General features: G+C 45.2%; 1 protein-coding gene across 1 annotated transcript in view; it reads right to left on the reverse strand.

Moving 5' to 3' along the window:
- Positions 1 to 18,690, reverse strand: part of spg11 (SPG11 vesicle trafficking associated, spatacsin) — a 209,404-nt gene extending 190,714 nt beyond the window's left edge. Inside the window, exons 1-5 of the mRNA XM_038813292.1 lie at positions 18,378 to 18,690; positions 14,097 to 14,281; positions 12,446 to 12,673; positions 5,032 to 5,230; positions 3,143 to 3,283 (exon numbers count right to left, since the gene is read on the reverse strand). Of these exons, the coding sequence (XP_038669220.1) occupies positions 3,143 to 3,283; positions 5,032 to 5,230; positions 12,446 to 12,673; positions 14,097 to 14,281; positions 18,378 to 18,607 (983 nt within the window). The 5' untranslated portion in view covers positions 18,608 to 18,690. The remainder of the gene's footprint in view (positions 1 to 3,142; positions 3,284 to 5,031; positions 5,231 to 12,445; positions 12,674 to 14,096; positions 14,282 to 18,377) is intronic.
- Positions 18,691 to 22,482: the final 3,792 nt, after the last annotated feature.

Raw genomic sequence — 22,482 nt, forward strand, 5'->3', positions numbered from 1 at the left:
AAAAGACAGGGAGACGCAGAGCAGGAAACCACAGGCCGGTTAGCTTAACATTTGTTGTAGGGAAAATGATAGAAGGTATTGTTGAAGAAGTATAGCAGCACAATTGAATAAGCTCAAGGTGTTCAGGCAAAGTCAATATGGTTTTCTGAAAGGGAAATCATGTTTAACAAATTTATTGGCGTTCTTTGAGGAAGTAACCTGTGCTGCGGATAAAGGGGAACCAGTGGAAGTACTGTGCTTAGACTTCCAGAAGGCATTTGATAAAATGCCAAATCAAACATTATTGTGGGAAATATAGGTGCATGCTATAGGGGGCCACATATTGGCATGGTTAGGAGGCTGGCTGGCTAACATACAGCAGAGAGTGGGAATAAATGGGTCTTTTTCAGGTTGGCAAGATGTAACGAATGGTGTGCGACAGGGATCAGTGCTGGAACCTCAACTGTTTACAAATTATATAAATGACTTGGAGAAAGTATGAGCAGGATAGGTGGATTGACCATGCTAAATTGGCCCTCAAGTGTCCAGGGATGTACTCTGGGGCCAGTGGAGGAGGCATGAAGGGGAGATAAGAGCATCGTTGTGGACCCCAATCTACGCCAACCATCGATTTCCCACGGGGAACATGGACGGGGGGTATCGACTGTGGAGGAGGGCGGGGATTGTGAGGATGGGGGATCTGTTCCTGGAAGGGAGATTTCCGAGCATGAGGGCGCTGGAGGAGCGGTTTGGGCTGGCGAAAGGGAACAACTTTAGATACTTGCAGGTGAGGGATTTTGTAACGCAGACTGGTGCCGCCCTTCCCACGTCTCCCGCCAAAGGGGAGGCAGGACAGGGTAGTTTCTAGCGGAGAGGTGGGAGAGGGTAGAGTTTCCGACGTCTACAAGGAACTAATGGGAGCGAGGATACACAGACCAAGGACCTGAAGCTTAAGTGGAGGAGGAGCTAGAGGATGGTATTTGGGCAGAAGCCCTGAGCAGAGTAAACACGACCGCAACATGCGCCAGGCTCAGCCTGATCCAGTTTAAGGTAATGCACCGTGGCCCACATGACAGGGGCCCAGATGAGCAGATTCTTCGGGCTGGAGGACAAGTGTGCTAGATGCGCCGGAGGGCCGGCTAACCATGTACACATGTTCTGGTCGTGCCCTAAACTCAGGGGGTATTGGCAGGGATTTGCAGATGTCATGTCTCGGATATTGAAAACTGGGGTGGTAATGAGCCCAGGGCTGGCAATCGTTGGGGTTTCAGAGGACCCAGGAGTTCAGGAAGAGAGAGAGAGGCCGACGTTCTGGCCTTTGCTTCCCTGGTAGCCCGGCGACGAATACTGTTAGCATGGGGGGGGCTCAAAGCCCCCGAGGGCTGAGGTATGGCTATCGGACATGGCGAGCTTTCTTGGCCTAGAGAAAGTCAAGTTTGCCTTGAGAGGTTCGCCCGAAGGTGGCAGCCATTTATTAACTTCTTCGCAGAGGAGTAGGCGTCTGGGGGGGCAAGGGTAGAGTAGGGTAGGGGGATATTGCGGCAGGTCTGTACGTGAACAGAGCCGTGGTTTGCACTATGTTTAATTTGTAATTTGTGTCTTGACTTTTTTTTTGTACTGTACAATGTCACTTTTTCTATATGCCTAAAATACCTCAATTAAATTGTTTGTTTACAAAAAAAATGTCCAGGGATGTACAAGTTAGGTTACTGGGATAGGACGGGGTAGACAAGGGAATGGACTGAGATAGAATGCTCTTTTGGAGGGTCGGTATAAACTCGATGGGCCAAATGTCATCCTTCTATGATGTCGGGATTCTATGATCCTTGAAAGGGTTCTATGATCTATAAAAAGGGATTGAAGGAATGGTTGCCAAATTTACTGATGACAAAAGATAGGTAGGAAATTAAGGTGGGACGGTGACATAAGGAGGCTATATATAGGTTAAAGAAGTGGGAAAACATCTGGCAAATGGAGTATAATTTAGGAAAATGTGTAATTGTCCATTTTGGCAGGAATAATAAGAAAGCATATTTTCTAAAGGGTAAAATATTGCACGGCTCAGATGCAGAAGGATCTGGGTGTCCTAGTGGATGAACCACAAACTGCAAGTATGCAGGTACAACAAGAAATTAGGAAAGCTAATGTAATCATTTATTGCAAGGGAAATTGAATACAAAAGTAGAGAGATTATGTACTGAGCACTAGTGAGTCCACATTTGGAGTATGGTGTACAATGTTGGTCACCTTATTTTTAGGAAGGTGTAAATGCGTTGGAAGCAGTTCAGAGAAAGGATTTTTAAAATGTGTTCATTTAACTTGGGCGTCGCAGGCTGTACCAGCATTTATTGCCCATCCCTAATTGTCCCTGAGGGGGCAGTTAAGAGTCAACCATATTGCTGTGGGTCTGGAGTCACATGTAGGCCAGATTGGGTAAGGACAGCAGATTTCCTTCCCTAAAGGCCTTTGGTGAAGCAGATGGGTTTTTACAACATTCGACAATGGTTTCATTAATTCCAGATTTTTATTGAATTCAAATTTCACTATTTGCAGTGGCGGAATTTGAACCTGGATCCCCAGGATATTACTCGGACTAATCTCACACAGGCCAGACATATATGGGAAACTAAATGACTACAATCATGATATATTTCTGAGGTTGCTGTTCAAGGATACTGCTGAGGCAGAGTACAGGGAACTTTACTTCCCCAGGCTACACCTTATCCAACAATGCCTGATTAATGCCCAAGAGTAGAAACAATTTTAACTTGAGAATCTTTCAACTTTTTTAATAATGCACAAGGTGCATCAATATTACCATTATGCAATATTGAATCAGAGCACAGGAGGAAGCCATTTAGCCCATTGTGTCTGTCCCAGCTCTTTAAAAAGTCCTCTTTTCCATCTCTTTCCACAAAGCTTCGCATATTTCTCTTTTTCAAATACTTATCCAAATCCCTGTTGAAAGTTACTATTGAATCTGCTTCCACCATCCTTTAGGCAGCCCATTCAAGATCATTATAACTCATTGCTTTAAAAAAAAGCTAATTTCTATCAGATATTTTGCAGCTATTTTAAAATGTGTAATACATATTTCACACGTCAAAATCAAATGCATTCAAATAGTTATATTTTAAAAAGATATTTTCCTTTCTACCCTTACCGATCTGTTTGGAATGATAGGTTGAGCACTTTATCGCTATATACGGAACTGGCAAGGTCATCCTCATCGATGCCAGCGGGCGCTTTCAAAGGTGCATCATCACAAGCTTTATTCATACGCTGCAAGTATTCAGGGTGCATTCTGCAAGAGAAACAACATTCTGAGCTTCAAGGTATACATTACTTTTAACTCTGCTGCAACTACTGCTGCTGGGAGGCACGGTAGCAGTGGTTAGCACTGTACCTTCACAGCTCTAGGATCCCAGGCTCAAATCCCGACTTGGTCACAGTCTGTGCGGAGTTTGCACGTTCTCCGTGTCTTCGTGGGTTTCCTCCGGTTGCTCCGGTTTCCTCCCACAGTCCAAAGATATGCAGGTTAGGTGGACTGGCCATACTAAATTGCCCTTAGTGTCCAAAAAAAGGGTAGGTGGATTACTAGGTTACGGGGATAGGGAGGAGATGTGGACTTAAGTGGGGTGGTCTTTCCAAGGGCCAGTACAGACTCTATGGGCCAAATGGCCTCCTTCTGCACTGTAAATTCTATGATTTTATGAAAAGGTCCTTTAAAACTGACCAACAGATCCTCTTAAAGAGGTCCGTGGCTTTGTTTTATGGTTGGGATGTGTGAAGATTGTGATGGGGTGGAAATGTTTATGGTACCATATTTATGTCACTGTTATTATTATAAAAACTTGCAAATACCCTAATAAAATATTTTTTTATAAAAAGGTCGTCCGTGGCTCAATGGGTAGCATCCCTGCACGGTGGCTCCGGTGTCAAGTCCCACTCCGGGACCTGATGGCCAAGGGACACATGTTACGATGTGGCCAAAAAGGTTGAATGATGACAGGCTAGCAACCTGCCCCAGGAAATTCTAGCTATGGAAACAGATAGGAGTATGTACTCTGTCTGCCTCATCTGCCCGTAGGCACTGAAGAGATGGTGGGTATATGGAACAGATCTTCGCTAATGCTGCCCACAAGTCAATATCTAGTTTTATAATTCTCACAAACTATTCTTCGACTGATGGCACGTCTAGTTTTGGATCTTGGACAAGTTGGGTGGAAATTTCTCAGTAGATGACGTGTTCTTCCAGTAAAGATAAGGAACCAAATGTTTGGGGTGACTGACTACTATGTGCCACTATCTCGGGAATAGCCACAATGAGCAGATGAGTCAATGTGCAAACAGATTTAGTATACACAATAAATATATATAAGGGCAGGACATTTCTTACTTCATTGTAATGTTGAAACTTTTGAATATGGAACATGGTAGTTTGGATTTAAAAAAGGTGGTGTGAATTTTAAAATTGGGCAGGACACCATTCCTTTCTAAGACTATCGCAGATGTCAAAAGTGTGATCAGAGGAACTCCATCAAAGTCAACGCTTAATACTTCAAAAATGTTATGAGAAATCACCAGATAGTGATGGCAATGCAACACTATTATCAAAAGTCAAATTAAGTGGGCAGCATGGTGGCACAGTGGGTTAGCACTGCGGCCTCACGGCGCCGAGGTCACAGGTTCGATCCCGGCTCTGGGTCACTGTCCGTGTGGAGTTTGCACATTCTCTCCGTGTTGAGTTTGCACATGTGTTTGCGTGGGTTTCGCCCCCACAACCCAAAAATGTGAAAGCTAGGTGGTTTGGCAATGCTAAATTGCCCCTTAATTGGAAAAAATTAATTGTACACTAAATTTTTAAAAATAAGTCAAAAGAAACCTGTGTTAATTCTGCCACAACCAAAATGTGCGCAGGGGCTGGGGTGGGCATTAAGTGCCTTCTCTTGTATTTTCCCCAAGTCTTGCTCTTTGTTTAAGCAGATTATGGCAGACTTTTTTTCTGTCTTTTTCTTAAAAATTCTGTACAAATATTAAAAGTAGACTTACCTGAAGAAAGTATTCAAGTTGACACAAACAGCGAAGTTAAAGCTGTTCACCACTACGGCAACCTTCAAGTCATGTGATAACCAGAGTCTGTTCAGGCAGGATAGGTTACATACATCATTTGCCTCTCCAGTTTCTCCATCATGGCAAAGGGAAAGATTAATACTACCAAGCCGTTTACCATCCACCGTATCATAGATATCTTAAAAAGCATTATATTAAGGAATGTTAAGACAAAGATTTATTGTCAATAGATCAGTTGTGGCAGTGGTCAATGTTCCCTCTAAGCTGTGTGGGTGCACAATCACACAGCAATAACAAATATGCTGCCCAAAGGATTGGCAGGGCAGACACAAGTAGTGGTCCCTTAAGACACACACATCGCCAACCACACAGTAATCTTAAAGAGATCACAATAAATGAGACGTTCTACAGCAAAAGAACATTAAAGAAAACACTGATTATGGTACCAGGTTCAAATCTCACCATAGCAATTTGCAACGCTGAATACAATAAAGCTGGTGGATAATAATAATGTTTACTAGTGTCACAAATAGGCTTACATTAACACTGCAATGAAGTTACTGTGAAAATCCCCTAGTCGCCACATTCCGGTGCCCGTTTGGGTACACTTTGAGGGAGAATTCAGAATGTCCAAATTACCTAACAAGCACATCTTTCAGGACTTGTGGGGGGAAACCGGAGCACCCGGAGGAAACCCACGCAGACAAGGGGTGAATGTGCAGACTCCGCACAGACAGTGACTCAAGCGGGAATCGAACCTGGGACCCCGACGCTGCAAAGCAACAGTGCTAGCCACTATGCTACTGTGCGAGAGTAAACAGCAGAATGTTTAGCATGGAAGTTGCTTCTTCATTAAGGGAAACTGCGACCCTTAAGCAGTTCGGCTGATATGACTCCACTTCCACACAAGGGATTGACATTGCACCTCTGGAGTTGGCCTATCAGCTGCTCAGTTGTCTGATCAATAAAAGTGACCTATTGTCAGCAACATCCACAGAGCCAATTAAAAACACAAGCCCTACTTGGCTCAATTTGTTGCATGACAACATTATGGTTTTGTCACAACCCTAGACTCTTTTGTAATACCCATAGTTATTGTTCTGGACAGATTTTGAGCAAGCTGAGCAAAGTTCAAGCTGAGTTTTTCTATCTTCCATAAAAAGCTTGCTTATTTCCTCCAGCATTTACAGATTTTATTTCACATTTCCAGCATCCGTTGTATGTGCGTGCTTTTCCTGTTGGTCAGTCAAATTATTGTGGTTTCTGATTGGCAAAAACAATAAAAGTGAAACAAAACAACATTGTATTTCCCCTTTTACACCACTTTACCATAAATATATTCTTCACAAAGCTTTGTATCTCTACCCCAAATAAGGATTTGCTGAATCGGGGGTGTTATACAAATGCCAAGTGTACACAATTGTTATGTTTGGAGTGGTTTCTTTAATTTGGAGTGAAATGGAAGCATGAATGGGATCATGTGACCTGGTTTGAATTGTGTCTGACATCAGGTTTGTGTGGCTTGGTTGTTAAAGGGGGCCCGGGTTGCTGCTCTGTGAAGAAGGGGTGCAAAATGTTCACAACTGCAGATAACGGGAAGGGCACCAGTACTGACTGCGAGTAGAGTGTTAGGCCTGAATTTTAACAGGGATGGCGAGAGTCTCCAGTTTAGTGGGTGCCGGAGCCCAAATTCTGGAAACCCCCTCCCCCAAGCCCAGCAATCACCATATGCGATGGGAGAGCGGAAACGGGGACGGGTTGTATTTTGCACATCCATGGTTCAGTACAGCTGTTTTCAGTCAGATACGATTTTCACCACCCAGAATTCTGAAATACGACTCATGGGCTTCACACTCTTCAGGAGATGGTCGAAACTTACGAAAGTTCTTTGCAAAGGTACGGTATCCTTTTGGAGAGCTATGGGACCCTTTTGGATAGGTGAAGTGTCCTTTTGGGGAGGTCAAATGTCTTTTGGAGTTTTAAAAGTAGACATGAAGGTAAAAAAGCACATAAACCCATCAGAACTGTCAAGCTGTCAAGACGTTTAAACCTCCTGCCCTTTAAATTAAAAAGTCTCCAGTTAAAGAATAAATGCTTAATATTCCACTCAGTCACTTGAGATGGACCAGAGGAATATCATGATAGGATTTGTGCCGCATGACTGATGGCTTATCAAGATTACAGTGGGGATGCCTGTTAGTTCACAGTTTGGTTGACAGCTCCAAATGGTTATAAAGTCTTTGATATGGGGCTTTGAATACAAATGCTTGGTCCTCACTTTTATAACAAGTTGAGTAGTTGATGGAATTTAAAAGTAGTTATTTGGTTTTTAAAATCAATAATTTTTTTTAAAATCATTAAGTAATCTATAGAACTTGTATTTCAACCCAGCATGGCTCCTGCGGTCTGCCCATTGTGGTTACACACAGCGCCAGGGTCCCAGGTTCGATTCCCCACTGGGTCACTGTCTGTGCAGAGTCTGCACGTTCTCACAGTGTCTGCGTGGGTTTCCTCCGGGTGCTCCGGTTTCCTACCACAGTCCAAAGACTTGCAGGTTAGATGGATTGGCCATGATAAATTGCCCTTAATGACCAAAAAGGTTAGGAGGGGTTATTGGGTTATGGGGATAGGGTGGAAGTGAGGGCTTAAGTGGGTTGGTGCAGGCTCGATGGGCTGAATGGCCTCCTTCTGTACTGTATGTTCTATGATGAGTCAGCATCGAAGGTGGTGGGTGGGAGTCATGGATAGCATTTGTTTGTACTAAGTTGGCATAGAGGCTATAAAGGGCCATGGGGAGTGGGTAGGGGAGCGCATGGGGCATAAGCTGCTATGGATATTATAGAGTATGTGGGGAGGGGAAGAGAAGGCTGTTTTTTGTTTCCTCTTAGATACTCGAGAGTACCCAAGATCGGCCATTTACATAGCCTGCCTCTGTACCTGGCAGCCCAGGGTCGCCACAGCACTGTTTTTGGGGGTGGTGGGCCAGACTCCCATTAATTATTTCCCCCCAACCTCCGGGTGAAAATTGAAACACTCAAGGCACTTGTCCACCCCCTCGTAGGGAGGTGTGAGTAATGTTGGGTTTTAGAAATAGCCCTACTAAAAACCCATCTGGTTCACTAATGTCCTTTAGGGAAGGAAATTTGCCAGTCCTACCTGGTCTGGCCTACATGTGACTCCAGACTCACAGCAATGGTGGTTGACTCTTAAAATTTTTTTTTTTTTTAGATTACCCAATTATTTTTTCTATTAAGGGGCAATTTAGCGTGGCCAATCCACCTACTCTGCACATTTTTGGGTTGTGGGGGCGAAACCCACGCAGACACGGGGAGAATGTGCAAACTCCACACGGACAGTGACCCAGAGCCGGGATCGAACCTGGGACCTCAGCGCCGTGAGGCGGTTGTGCTAACCACTAACAACTAGGCCACCGTGCTGCCCTGGTTGACTCTTAAAATGCCCTCTGAAATGGCCTGGCAAGGTCAATTAGGGATGCAAAATAAAATGCTGGCCCAGGAACGGTTGTAAGCACATGGGTGGTTGTGCTTTCGTGAGCTCTGGTTCTATCGACTTTTAATCCTCTCTTCCCCGATGCAGATCCCATAATTACTTGCTTTTGGGGTATATATTTTGGGGGCAGCACGGTGGCACAGTGGGTTAGCCCTGCAGCCTCATGGCGCCGAGGTCCCAGGTTCGATCCCGGCGCTGGGTCACTATCTGTGTAGAGGCTGTTTAGCACAGGGCTAAATCGCTGGCTTTAAAAGCAGACCAAGACAGGCCAGCAGCAGCACAGTTCGATTCCCGTACCAGCCTCCCCGAACAGGCGCCGGAATGTGGCGACTAGGGGCTTTTCACAGTAACTTCATTTGAAGCCTACTCGTGACAATAAGCGATTTTCGTTTTCATTTCATATCTTGTACTGTGTCCCGGGAAGATCCTGGCTGTATTTTGCCTACGAGGGGCCGAGATAGTTCAAAAAATCCTCCTTTGCTTGAGGCAGCTGGGATGGGCCGCAGCTTGCTGTGGTGGTTTCGCTGGTGAACGGGCCTGCACCTCGGCAGTGCTGTGCGCATTAAGATGATGGCTGCCATATTGAATGATGTTGTGGATGCTGATCTCAGCTCCATGATGCACATTATTGATGCTCACTTTGATGAACTTCAAAATATCCTCGAGAGACTTGGTACGTCGCTTATTCTGACCGACTCGGGGAGTTGGAGTCAGGCGGGGAGTGTTGGGTGCGCCCGGTCTCGAGGGAAGCGGGAAACGAATTTCCAACCGAAATGGACTTGACCGTCGTGCTTCCGTAATCTCAATTTGAGGGCTGAGCGTTTCAAGTTTGACACAGCCCGTTGTATCCAGTCTTCGAGGCCTGGGGTCGGTTGGAGAACCCACCTATTGGTCTTGCATTGTCTTGTCCTCTATGCTCATCCTGAGTGTTGAGAGGTAACTGGGCACATCGGGTCGCCACCTCCTGGCAGGGCCTAGGTTTCTTGCTGCCTGGGAATCGGGACAATGGCGTGACAGAGGTGCAGGTGCTTCGTTCATTGGAACTTTGGAGGGATCCTGAATCTTGCTTAACGATCCAGTCATGGCTTTTTCTTTCCAAAGCTCCATGGATGGTGTTATTATCCAGCAGTTCATCAATAATCCCAAACTTTATCCCTCATGACTATGTCGTCGATTTCATGTTATTGTCTTTTTTCCTTAAAAGGATGTATGATACTTCAGCACGGAGGCATTGGCCACCTGTTATAGCAAGAACCATACTAAATTGGGAGTGTGACATGAGGGTTGCGCATTCTTCCCATTCCCTGCCCGTGTGCTGTAATCCTTGTCTTTACAAAGGAGGACCTCTTGTTAGATATCCCTCACATCGTTTCCAGAGAATATGAGCAGAGTCACAGCAGGGTGGCATGTGGATGGTTGGTGCCGTGATGAGTGGTATGGCTATGCAAGTCTTCACTATGATGAAATTCCCATTTAGAGCTCATTGTGTCAGGTTTTCTTTTGTACTTCTGTTACTTTGGGTTTAGGGAATCCCTGCTCATCTCCTATGAAGGTCCGGGCAGATCATGTACCTGGACAGGACTGGGTTCCTGGTGATTCTTCTTTGTGGTTGGTTCCTCTGGGTTTTTGGAGTAGGGGGAAATATGTGATGGTGCACGCCTGGGTGTGGTCGGTTAATCCCTGCTTGACTGGTCTTCAATATTCTCTTTGTTGTGTGGGTGGTGACAGTGGTAGCTTGATCGGATGGGTTAGGGCAGGAGTGACTGTGTTTACCTGGATCAGGCAGAGGCTCTGTTGGGTGACGGTGCTGGCCTGAGATCTAGTGTCTCGGCAATTTTTTTCTGTATTTCTTTTTTATTTCTGTTCTTGTGGGGTTAAAGAATTGATGACTGGTGACTGCTAAGGCACAGACAGATCCTCTATCGAAGGAAAGGATGTCACAATGGCATTGATGCCTCTGGTATGGCTGGAGCCGAGGGAGAGATGTTCTGGTGCGCGCCCAAACATGGTACATAAATCTCATCCTGAAGTCTCTTGGGCAATGCCTACAATGACTGCATGGGAAAATGTGCATCCGTTTATCATGTTTTCATGGCCTTATCCTCCACTCCCTCATTCTCGAGTATATCCGCAGATACATTTGGAGGCACCAGGTTGTGATTACATTGAACCAACTGCATTGTTGTTCTCCTATCCCCTTCTGTATTTATGTATGCAGAGACATTTTTGCAGTGCTGTACAAAGCCTGAGGTTTTGTTGCATTATGTTACAATTGAAAAACTTCAATGAAAGTATTTTTTAAAATGCTGACTCAGCCAGCAACGCCCACATCTCACATAGGAGATTTAATTTTTTTTTAAAGAATTGTTTATTTAATTCCAAGATAGAATGGAGATTGGTGGTGGGGGTGTTTTAGAGGAAAACTAACATAATTTGTATCTGGATAGAAGACTCCTGTGATGTTTGGGGGTGTGATGTTTGGGGGTGGGGGGTGTCTTAGAGGACAGCTAACATCATTTGCATCTGGGTAGAAGGCTTGTGATTCACGTTGCCATGGGAATTGGCTTTAGGAAGGAAAGGTCAATAAAAAGCCAGTGTGATGTCTGGCTGCAAGTTTCTCAAAATCTCCCTGAACCAACCAGACAGGTCAGCGTGTCAAAATCTGAAAGCGAACAGTGATAGAAGCAGCCAGTTCTGCACCTGAAGCAGAGAAAATGCAGGTTCTATTATTCACCACTCAGAATGCTGATGCAAGTTTGATCTGAGATCGAAGAGACCACATTTTTGAGGTTTTAAATGTGGCTAGAAATTTCACCTAGCTTTTGCTCGAGGAAGGAATCTACAAAGTAACCCTCCCAGTGGAAGTCAGTAAATTACCCAGCTGGGAAAGATATAAGGAAAACAGGCCACAGACAATAGTTTAGAATACAAGTTGCCATTGTATAATGTTTAGACAGTGTTGCTTTTAGTTTGTTACAGTAAAAGTCTTAAACCGTTAAATCTTGTGTGATCCTTCCAGTCAGCCATTGGAAACTCAAATATCTTTTAACGAGTTATCAAGTCTCTACAGGAATCATAACGGGTGCGTTTTAAAATGTATTTTCAGGTCCATTTCCTCCAATTAACAACATTCAAATAAGTGTTTTGTTGAGTAAAAAAGTTGAGTGGAAAGGTTTGGAGATGAAGCGAGATGAAGTTGGACAAAGGTGAGTAACTTCGAAAATATGTTCTAGTGCGGCCTGCAGCAGTTAAAGCCGTGCTAGAAATTAACTTTGTAAAATGTTTGTTGATTTTTCGGAGCAGTAAAGGCATGCGTTTTTGAAGATTAGTTTATGTAAAGATAAATGGAGCATTCCAGATGTATGCGGTTAGATAGCCTGCACCAATCTTACAGCACTGCCGTAAGGACCCATTTTAACAAGACCCTATTAAAGCTCTAATTTTCAAAAATAGATTTTTTTAGAAAATGTATTAACATGGGGGAAAAGTAGGAATTGCTGAGATTCACTGTGTAAGGAATCTGAATGATCAATGTAACAATGGGAATGCTCACTAAACACATTGCTTTGAGTGTTAATTCATGTTCCTGAGGACTGTCAGGATCACTAACACAAATTGCACGTGTTGTCTTTTATTTAAAAAGGTGCCACTGTTATATTTTGACAAACATCATCCAACTTCACGAACCATCAAAAGAGCTACAATCAGTGTATTATGCCACATGGCATGATAGTCAATTAGTTCCCTGACCAGTAATTAATATACTCCTGCAAGAATTTTCCTGCTCTGTGATGAAACGGTACTTATGCCTCATATAATGAAGGCTAAACCACAGTGTGGTATTTTAACAGTTTGTGTTAACTTAACTTTTTGAAAAAGATACATATCCAGCCTGTACTGTCCAGTAAGAACAGCATTTCTTGGCAAATCTGGCTATCGGTTATTCTCTCTGGAGTACCGGAGGGCAGACAAAGCTTAAAGCCACCCAAATCAGCAGCCTCCGAGGTGCCTTCCAACCAAGTCAGATGGAGCAGCATGCAATTATCTAGCAGTATGCAAGATTTGCTGCTTTTAAATGACAGAATCTTCATTGTAAAAGATGAAGGCAGACCTGGAAACCAAAAACAATTTACTTCAAACTATCCAAAATGCAGAGAAATTAATGAGTTTTCATACAAATCTCGGCGCTAATTCTACATTTTTGTGCATTTTCTCATGGTCACTGTGACCAAATAATGAAAACAAAATTATTTATAAATGAACTATTAAGCCAGCACACAGAAGAAGCTTTTTTTAAAAATAAAGATTGCTTTTGCTGGCCTGACATTCGCATATCTGCGGGGACAGCTATGAAAGACATGCACTCCATCTGTTTTTCCTCCAGTATAGTCAACCTCAGTTAAATTAACTGCCTAGAATAAAATATTGAACAGAATCAAATCTTAAATACATAAATCCTTTATCTATCGACTTCCAATCAGTGGCCCTATTCAATTAATAAAAAGCTTAAATGACTTCCTGTGCAGCACTGTAACCTGTATATTGTAATGAGGCAAATAGCGTCGATATATTATAAAACTAATTGGCAAAATGGAACCAGAGAATGATACAGCACAGGAAGGCAGCCATTTGGTCCATCATGCCGTGTCAGCTCTTTGAAATTATTCAACTAGTCCCACCACCGTCCTCTTTCCCCATAGCACAAGAGATGTTTCACCTTCAAGTAATTACCCAACTTCTTTTGAACATTACTATTGAATCGGATTCCACCCCCTTTCAGTGAGTGTAGAGTGTACTCCAGAAAACAACTCATTATGTGAAACTATTGCTCCTCATGTTTTTTCCCCTCTCAATTATGTTAAGTATGTGTCCTCTGGTTACAGAACCTTTTGCCAGTGAAAACATTATCCCTTTAATAATAATAATAACCTTTTTCTTGTCACAAGTATGAAATGAAAATATTAAAATTAAAATCGCTTGTCACGAGTAGGCTTCAATGAAGTTACTGTGAAAAGCCCCTAGTCGCCACATTCCGGCGCCTGTTCGGGGAGGCTGGTACGGGAATTGAACCGTGCTGCTGGCCTGCCTTGGTCTGCTTTAAAAGCCAGCGATTTAGCCCAGTGTGCTAAGCCAGCCCCCAAAATGAACTGAAAATCCCTTATTGTCACGAATAGGCTTCAAATTAAGTTACTGTGCAAAACCCCTAGTCGCCACATTCCGGCGCCTGTTCGGAGAGGCTGGTACGGGAATTGAACCGTGCTGCTGGCCTGCCTTGGTCTGCTTTCAAAGCCAGCGATTTAGCCCTCTGCTAAACCAGCCCCAAATGAAGTTACTGTGAAAAGCCCCAGTCGCCACATTCCAGCGCCTGTTCGGGTAAGCTGGTACGGGAATTGAACCCGTGTTGCTGGCCTTGTTCTGCTATCTAGCCCACTGAGCCAAATCGGCTCTTACATAATGGCATTATAGCTAAATATCCCAGTTCTCACCATTTCAATAAGCATGGATTTCTTAACAATTGTAGTACCATCACTTACTCAGGTTCTTGCTTTCAACAATTTTCTTCAGCGCTTCGTTGCTACAACTGTGAGTATTGGCAACGTCACAGATGCCATCCTGGACATGCAGCTCATAGATCCCCAGGTCATTGCAGCTATTAAGAGCAAGAACCCTCTCTCTGGAGGGTGAAGCCTGCAAAGTCTCAGTTGTTTCCCAAACAAACCTGCTCAAAAATAAGCCAAAGACAGAAAATATATTTAGTCTGCAGGATAAAGAAACTTATCAAATTACCAATGTTTATGCTGACTGTAGCAACCGAAAGGAACAGTTTGTGCTGAGCAATTGCTGTAGGGCGAGATGAAATGGGGTGGGAGGATAGTCATGTGGAGCATGAACACGCACATAGACCAGTTGTGTGAATAGCCAGTTTCTGTGCCACTTTCTAAACAACTAACATCAACAGTTTGCATAGATTTCAATGATGAAGACATTGCTTCTACCATATTAATTACGCTGAGGTAGTCTTCGCTGTTTAATCAGCTGTTTACACCTTAAGCCCAATTACATTTACACCTTAAGCCCAATGGCATAAACATTTGCTGCACACAGCCATACACCAGGGCAGCACGGTGGCGCAGTGGGTCAGCCCTGCAGCCTCATGGCGCTGAGGTCCCAGGTTCGATCCCGGCTCTGGGTCACTGTCCGTATGGAGTTTGCACATTCTCCCCGTGTTTGCGTGGGTTTCACCCCCATAGCCCAAAAATGTGCTAGGTGGATTGGCCACGCTAAAAGTGCTCCTTAATTGAAAAAAATTAATTGGGTATTCTACAGCCATACATTGTTAAACTCTCTCAACAATTCAGTTTCAGGCAGTGTGGAGAGCAAAAAGCAGTTGGAAGGACAGTTAAATCTCTGCATGATCTGGTTCTCTAAATCTAGGTTTTAAGTGATATTTGATTAGATTGTTTTAGTATTAAGATCTTCAACAATGAGATGGAATAATGATCAGGATGAACATGCACTCCCCCCCCCCCCCCCCCCCCACCCCACCACAGTGCACTGTGGCTGCATTGTTTACTATCAACAGGGCTCAAAGCAGAATCTCTCCTGGGCTTCTTTGGCAGCACATACCAAACCCTTGAACACCATAACTTTGAAAGAAAAGGGCAGCTACAGGGGAACACTACCATCTGCAGGCTCCTCTCCTGGTCTCACACCATCCCCACTTGGGCATGTCCGCCTCCGTTCCTTCATCGTGACTTCATAATTCTGGAATCCCTTGCCCAAAACACTAGGTAAACATCTTCACCACAAGAGCTGAAGGAGTTAGGAAAGTCCTCGAGGACAGCTAGGGATGAACAATAAATGCTCATCTTGCCAAGGACACCCGTGTCCTGAGCACAAATTAATACTGTTTGTGCTTCAAAAGGCTGGAAAGGATTATTTCCTTGGTTTGTAATACTCTTATGTTCAGTTTGTCAATCTGCGTCATGTCTTTCCTCAGGAAGCTCTGCAGGATAACCCCTTGATAATAGACTTGTCTTCACAAAAGATTAAAACCAGGCCAATTGGCTACTGGTATGTACTATGCATAGATTGCTGGGAAAATCCATCCCAGAAACCAATTATGGAGTGATAGTTGTGCTCCTATTATACTTTGCTATATCAAGCTGAATGTAGGTTGCATCTTCACCCCCCCCCCCCCCCCAGCATGTCCAGTAATTTGGCCATCATGCCTGTGCCAGGCTGAAAGTGTTCATCACAGAAGGTGCAGTCACTGCTATTCCCACTGGCCCTGAAATGTTTTATTTTCAATTCATACAGGGCTTTCCAAATCAAAGCCTTGCATTAAAAGCTTCCCATCGCCTCACTGGTTCTTTTCCCAATTATCTTAAATCCCTTGTCTTCTGGTTACTGACCATCCTGAGTGGGGTCCACTTTTCCAAGTCTACTTCATTCAAAGCCCTGGCTTATTAGCACCTCTATCAAATCACACTGTAACATTCTCTGCTCCAAGAAGAATAATCTTAGTTCTCCCTCATCCCTTGTAACATTCAGATAAATTTCCTCTGGCTCCACTCCAAGTCCATTGTGTGGGTCAGTTGGCATTTTGTCTAAGTGTGATGCACAGGCTGGTACCATGCATTGCTTATAGCCTTCCATCCTATCAAGATGGTGATTTGCACCTTGGTGGTCAACTCTGCGTTAAGCATCATCCGTTGTGGCTCAGGGACCCCACTCCATATATAGAAAAGGTCTTTGATAATACAGCCACCATCCAATGATGAACATGGCTTAGCCAGTACCAACTTAGTTTGACTTAGCAGTATATAATAAACTTGTATTATTGACACAAATAGGCTTACATTAACACTACAATGAAGTTATTGTGAAAATCCCCTAATAAGAACATAAGAACTAGGAGCAGGAGTAGGCCATCTGGACCCTCAAACCTGCTCCGCCATTCAATGAGATCATGGCTGATCTTTTGTGGACTCAGCTCCACTTTCCGGCCCGAACACCATAGCCCTTAATCCCTTTATTCTTCAAAAAACTATCTATCTTTACCTTAAAAACATTTAATGAAGGAGCCTCAACTGCTTCACTGGGCAAGGAATTCCATAGATTCACAACCCTTTGGGTGAAGAAGTTCCTCCTAAACTCAGTCCTAAATCTACTTCCCCTTATTTTGAGGCTATGTCCCCTAGTTCTGCTTTCACCCGCCAGTGGAAACAACCTGCCCGCCTCTATCCTATCTATTCCCTTCATAATTTTAAATGTTTCTATAAGATTCCCCCTCATCCTTCTAAATTCCGAGTACAGTCCCAGTCTACTCAACCTCTCCTCATAATCCAACCCCTTCAGCTCTGGGATTAACCTAGTGAATCTCCTCTGCACACCCTCCAGTACCAGTATGTCCTTTCTCAAGTAAGGAGACCAAAACTGAACACAATACGTCAGGTGTGGCCTCACTAACACCTTATACAATTGCAACATAACCTCCCTAGTCTTAAACTCCATCCCTCTAGCAATGAAGGACAAAATTCCATTTGCCTTCTTAATCACCTGTTGCACCTGTAAACCAACTTTCTGTGACTCATGCACTAGCACACCCAGGTCTCTCGGCACAGCGGCATGCTTTAATATTTTATTGTTTAAATTTAATATTTTATTGTTTAAATCACCACATTTCGGCACCTGTTCGGGTACACAACGGGAGAATTCAGAATGTACAATTCAAGTAACAGCACGTCTTTCGGGACTTGTGGGAGGAAACCGGAGCACCCGGAGGAAACCCACGCAGACACGGGGAGAATGTGCAGACTCAGCACAGACAGTGACCCAAGCCGGGAATATAATCTGATGCTGTGAAGCAACAGAGCTAACCACTGAGCCACCATGCTGCTCATATGTATGTCAACGGTCACTCCATGACCTCTGGGTTTGTGACTTTGGTCTGCCAAGTGATGCCGAAGATACATCTCAGACAGCAAAGGTGGAAACTGTTCAGACTTTTCTCCTGCTTAGCTTATATTGCCCGGTCTCACCACTGTACAGGTGTGTGCCAAGGCTACAGGCTTGGTAGACTATTAACCTAGTTTATTCCTACTTCCCTTTAAAATAATAGTACCACATTAGCTGTCTTCCACCACTTCCCCATGTCTGCGTGGGTTTCCTCCGAGTGCTCCGGTTTCCTCCCACAAATCCCGAAAGACGTGCTTTAGGTAATATGGACATTCTGAATTCTCGCTCTGTGCACCCGAACAGTCGCCAGAGTGTGGCAACTAGGGGCTTTTCACAGTAACTTCATTGCAGCGTTGATGTAAGCCTACTTGTGGCAATAAAGATAATCAATGGTAGCACGGTAGCACAGTGGATAGTACTGTGGCTTCATAGCACCAGGGTCCCAGGTTCGATTCCCGGCTTGGGTCACTGTCTGTGCGAAGTTTACACGTTATCCCCGTGTTTGCATGGGTTTTTTCCAGGTACTCCGGTTTCCTCCCACAGTCCAAAGACGTGCAGGTTAGGTGGATTGGTCATGCTAAATTTCCCTTAGTATTCAAAACGTTTAGATGGGGTTATTGGGTTATGGCGATAGGGTGGAAGTGAGGGCATAAGTGGGTCAGTGCAGACTCGATGGGCTGAATGGCCTCCTTCTGCACTGAATGTTCTATGTAATCTATGTAAAATGCAGGGATTGATCCTCCTGTTCCGAACTACAACTCCCAGAACGCCCCGCGGCCCGGGGAGTCACGTGGCCGGGAATTGGTCACATGACGAGCTCCAGGCCCCGACAACCGCCTTCAGGTCAAACTCACGCGATGAAGCTCCCGGCCCGAGCGGCAACGTTCCTCCGGCAGCAGCGACCCGAGTCCGGGCAGCGGGCGGTGAAGCACAGGCCGCCCGCCGCCTCTCCCTCGGCGGCCCAGCGCAGGCCGCACAGCGCCTGGCAGCAGCGCACCGCCTTAGCCCGCCGCAGGCCCTTCGCCTCCCGCCACTCGGGCGCTGCGTCCAGCAGGACTTGCAGCACTTTGGGCTGCGGATCCATAGCGGCGCCGCCCAGGCCCCGGCCACTGGCTGTTTACATGGAACCGGGCGGCAGCTGAGGGGGAGGAAATAGCCCTGACAACCAGGGGGCGGGACCGGTGTGACTGACAGCTGCTTTGGCCAATCGCCGCGGGTGGACGTCATGCTCACAGCGGCCAATCATTGTGGAGGGGGCGGGACCGGCATGACCGACAGCTGCCGCGGTCAATCAGCGTGCTGCCCGAGTTGGCGTCATGCTCACAGCGGCCAATCACTGGAGGGGGCGGGGCCAGCCTCATCACAACCCAGGCGAAGGCAGTCAAGCCCAGCCTGGGGAGCATTCAGCATCTTACCCAAATGAGTCCACTCGGCCCATCCCATCTCTACTGGCTCTTCGAGAGAATTAACCCCACTCTCCTTCCCTCTCTCCCCACCTGCCACGTTCTGACCTGAGTCACACTCTTGAGGGCCGCAGTTACCAGCGGAGATGCTGTCTCCCGGGCAAACTGCCAAACCGAGGGTGGCACGATGACTCAGTGGTTAGCACTGCTGCCTCATGGCACCGAGGACCCAGCTTCGATCCCGGCCCCGAGTGACTGTCCGAGGGCAAAATCTCCCCGTGTCTCATAGATTCATAGAATTTACGGTGCAGAAGGAGGCCATTCTGCCCATCGAATCTGCACCGGCCCTTGGAAAGTGCACCCTGCTTAAGCCCATGCCTCCACCCTATCCCAGTAACCCCAGCTAACCTTTCTGGACACTAAGGGGCAATTTAGTATGGCCAATCCACCTCACCTGCTCATGTTTGGACTGTGGGAGGAAACCGGAGCACCTGGAGGAAACCCACGTGGTCACGGGGAGAATGTACAAAATCCACACAGACAGTCACCCGAGGCCGGAATCGACCCTGGGTCAATTGAGCTGTGAGGCAGCAGTGCTAACCACTGTGCCGCCCCACATCTGCATGGGTCTCACCCCCATAACCCAAATATGTGCAGGGTAGATTGATTGGCCACTCTAAATTGCCCCTTAATTGGAAAAATTAAAACAAAACACTAAACTGAAGCCCTGTTTGGGTGGATGTAACAGATGCTGCTGTGCCATTTTGAAAAACAGCAAGGAAATTTATCCCTGGTGTTCTGCTCAGTTTTTGTCCGTCAATTCACATCCTACAAAGATTATCTGGTCACTAATTCATTGCTGTTTTTTGTATCTTACCATGCACAAATAAGCTGTCATATTTCCTGCATTACAAAAGTGATTATAGCGTGCGGCACGATGGCGTAGTGGTTAGCACTGCTGCCTATGGCGCTGAGGTCCCCGATTCGATCCCGACCCTGGGTCACTGTCTCTGTGGAGTTTTTAATAAATTTAGAGTACCCAATTTTTTTTTTTCTAATTAAGGGGCAATTTAGCGTGGCCAATCCACCTAACCTGCACATCTTTGGCTTGTGGGGATGAAACCCACGCAGACGTGGGGAGAATGTGCAAACTCCACACCGACAGTGACCCAGGGCCGGGATTCAAACCCGGGTCCTCAGCACCGCAGTCTCAGTGCTAACCACTATGCCACATGCCGCCCCTCGTCTGTGTGAAGTTTGCACATTCTCCCCGTGTCTGCGCGGGTCTCACCGCCACAACCCAAAGATGTGCAGGGTAGGTGGATTGGCCACGCTAAATTGTCCATTAATTGGAAAAATTTGGTTATTATCAATTTATAAAAATAAGAAAAAATAACAAAAGTGATTCTATTTCAAAAGTGTACGATTGTCTGTGAAATGTATTGAGATGTCCAATGATTGTGAAGGGTGCTGTATAAATGCAAGTCTTTATTTCATAGCATTGTAATTTAATTTCCCGTCAAGTATTTATCCAAATTCCTTTGTAAAGTTATCAGTGAATCTGCATACACCATCCTTGCAGTCAGTGTGTCCCAGAAAAGCAACTTACTGTGTTTGTTTTTCCCTCATATTTTTCCCAATCATCATATCTGTGTCTTCTGCTATCAACCCTACTGCCACTTGCAATAGTGCCCCTCTATTGATCAAAACCCTACTTGCTCCTGGGCATCTCAAGTTCTCACTTTACCTTTTTTTAACCTCAGTTTCTCACAATGATGAAGAACAATCCCACTTTCTTGCATAATTGAAGTCCTGCATGTAATTAGTTACTTCTATCAAAAAGCTCTCTCCCTCCATGCTACCTGTCTATTTAATCTCATCAACCAGTATTTTTTTTATTCGTCCTTGGGACCCCACCAGCTGGAGGTTCCCCTCTGAGTCACTCGCCCCCTGACTTGGAAATATATCAGCATGCCTTCACTATCGCTGGGGCAACATCCTGGAACCCCCTCAATAACAGCACAGGGGATGCACCTATGCCTAAAGGAATGCAGCGGTTCAAGAAGGCAACTCACCACCACCTTCTGCAGGGCAACTCGGGTCGGGCAATAAATACTGGCCTAACCAGCCACGCCCACATTCTGTAAATTAATAAATTTTAAAATTTTGTCTACCAACTGCATTTGTATAGGGCCGTTAATATAGTAACATTTCCCAAGATTCTTCACAGGGGCATAATCAGAGAAAAAACTACCAACATCACCAACACAGGTTATCTGGCCATATATTGCATTGTTGTTTGTGGGATATTGCTGTGCATAAATAGGCTGCTGTGTTTCCTGCATTACAGGGGCTGGTTTAGCATAGGGCTAAATCGCTGGCTTTGAAAGCAGACCAAGGCAGGCCAGCAGCACGGTTCAATTCCCGTACCAGCCTCCCCAAACAGGCGCCGGAATGTGGCGACTAGGGGCTTTTCACAGTAACTTAATTTGAAGCCTACTTGTGACAATAAGCAATTTTCACTTTCACATTAGTGACAATACTTCAAGAGGTATTCCACTGGCTGTGAAGTGCTCTGGGGTATCCTGGGATTGTGAAAGGCACTCCATAAACACATCCATTCTGCTTCTTTCAAGGAATAATCAATGTTGTTATTTTGATTCCCAAATATTGACATTGGGTATCCATCCACCTCGCCTCAAAATCCAACACACAGTTCTTGGCAACAATTCTCTGCCATGTCACACACGGTGCATTGTTTTGTGCTCTGAAGTATTTGATCATTTTAATCTATACCCATTATTCTAACGAGCAACCCAATCCCCAATCAAAAACTGTACTGTTCAGCCTTTTTTCTCTCAACGTCATTTCTTCTTATTTTTTCTTACATAGGAGCAGAATTAGGCCATTCGGCCCAATGAGTTTGCTCCGCCATTTAATCTTGGCTTATATATTTCTCATCCCCACTTTCCTGCCTTCTCTCCATAACCCCTGATCGCCTTATTAATAAAAAAAAAACATCTATCTCCGTCTTAAAGACACTCAGTGATTTGGCCTCTACAGCCGTCTGCGGCAAAGAGTTCCACAGATTCTCCACTCTCTGGCTGAAGAAATTCCTCCTCATCTCTGTTTTAAAGGATCGTCCCTTTAGCCTGAGGCTGTGTCCTCGGGTTCTAGTTTCTCCTACCAGTGGAAACATCCTCTCCATCTCTATCTCGGCCTCTCGGTATTCTGTAAGTTTCCCCACCCCCCTCATCCTTCTAAACTCCATCAAGTCCATACCCAGAGTCCTCAACATCAACCTACATCTGTTGGGAGTTAATTTCAAAAGCACTACTCTGGTTGGGGATTCTTCTAATGTATAGCCTTGCACAGGGCTCGATGATCTTACATTTGTACTACCCTTTATCCGCATTTGTAAAGGAAGCGACCTATGTAAACGTCACACAATAATACACCCTCCTGCCAATGGTGGCTTTGCAGCTCCAGGGTACAATTGCACCGTGACAGTCCCCGGGGCAGTTTTCATGATAAATGTGGGTCCAGAAGTTTCCAG

This window comes from Scyliorhinus canicula, chromosome 12 (genome assembly GCF_902713615.1).
Source record: "Scyliorhinus canicula chromosome 12, sScyCan1.1, whole genome shotgun sequence".
Classification (NCBI taxonomy): Eukaryota; Metazoa; Chordata; class Chondrichthyes; order Carcharhiniformes; family Scyliorhinidae; genus Scyliorhinus; species Scyliorhinus canicula.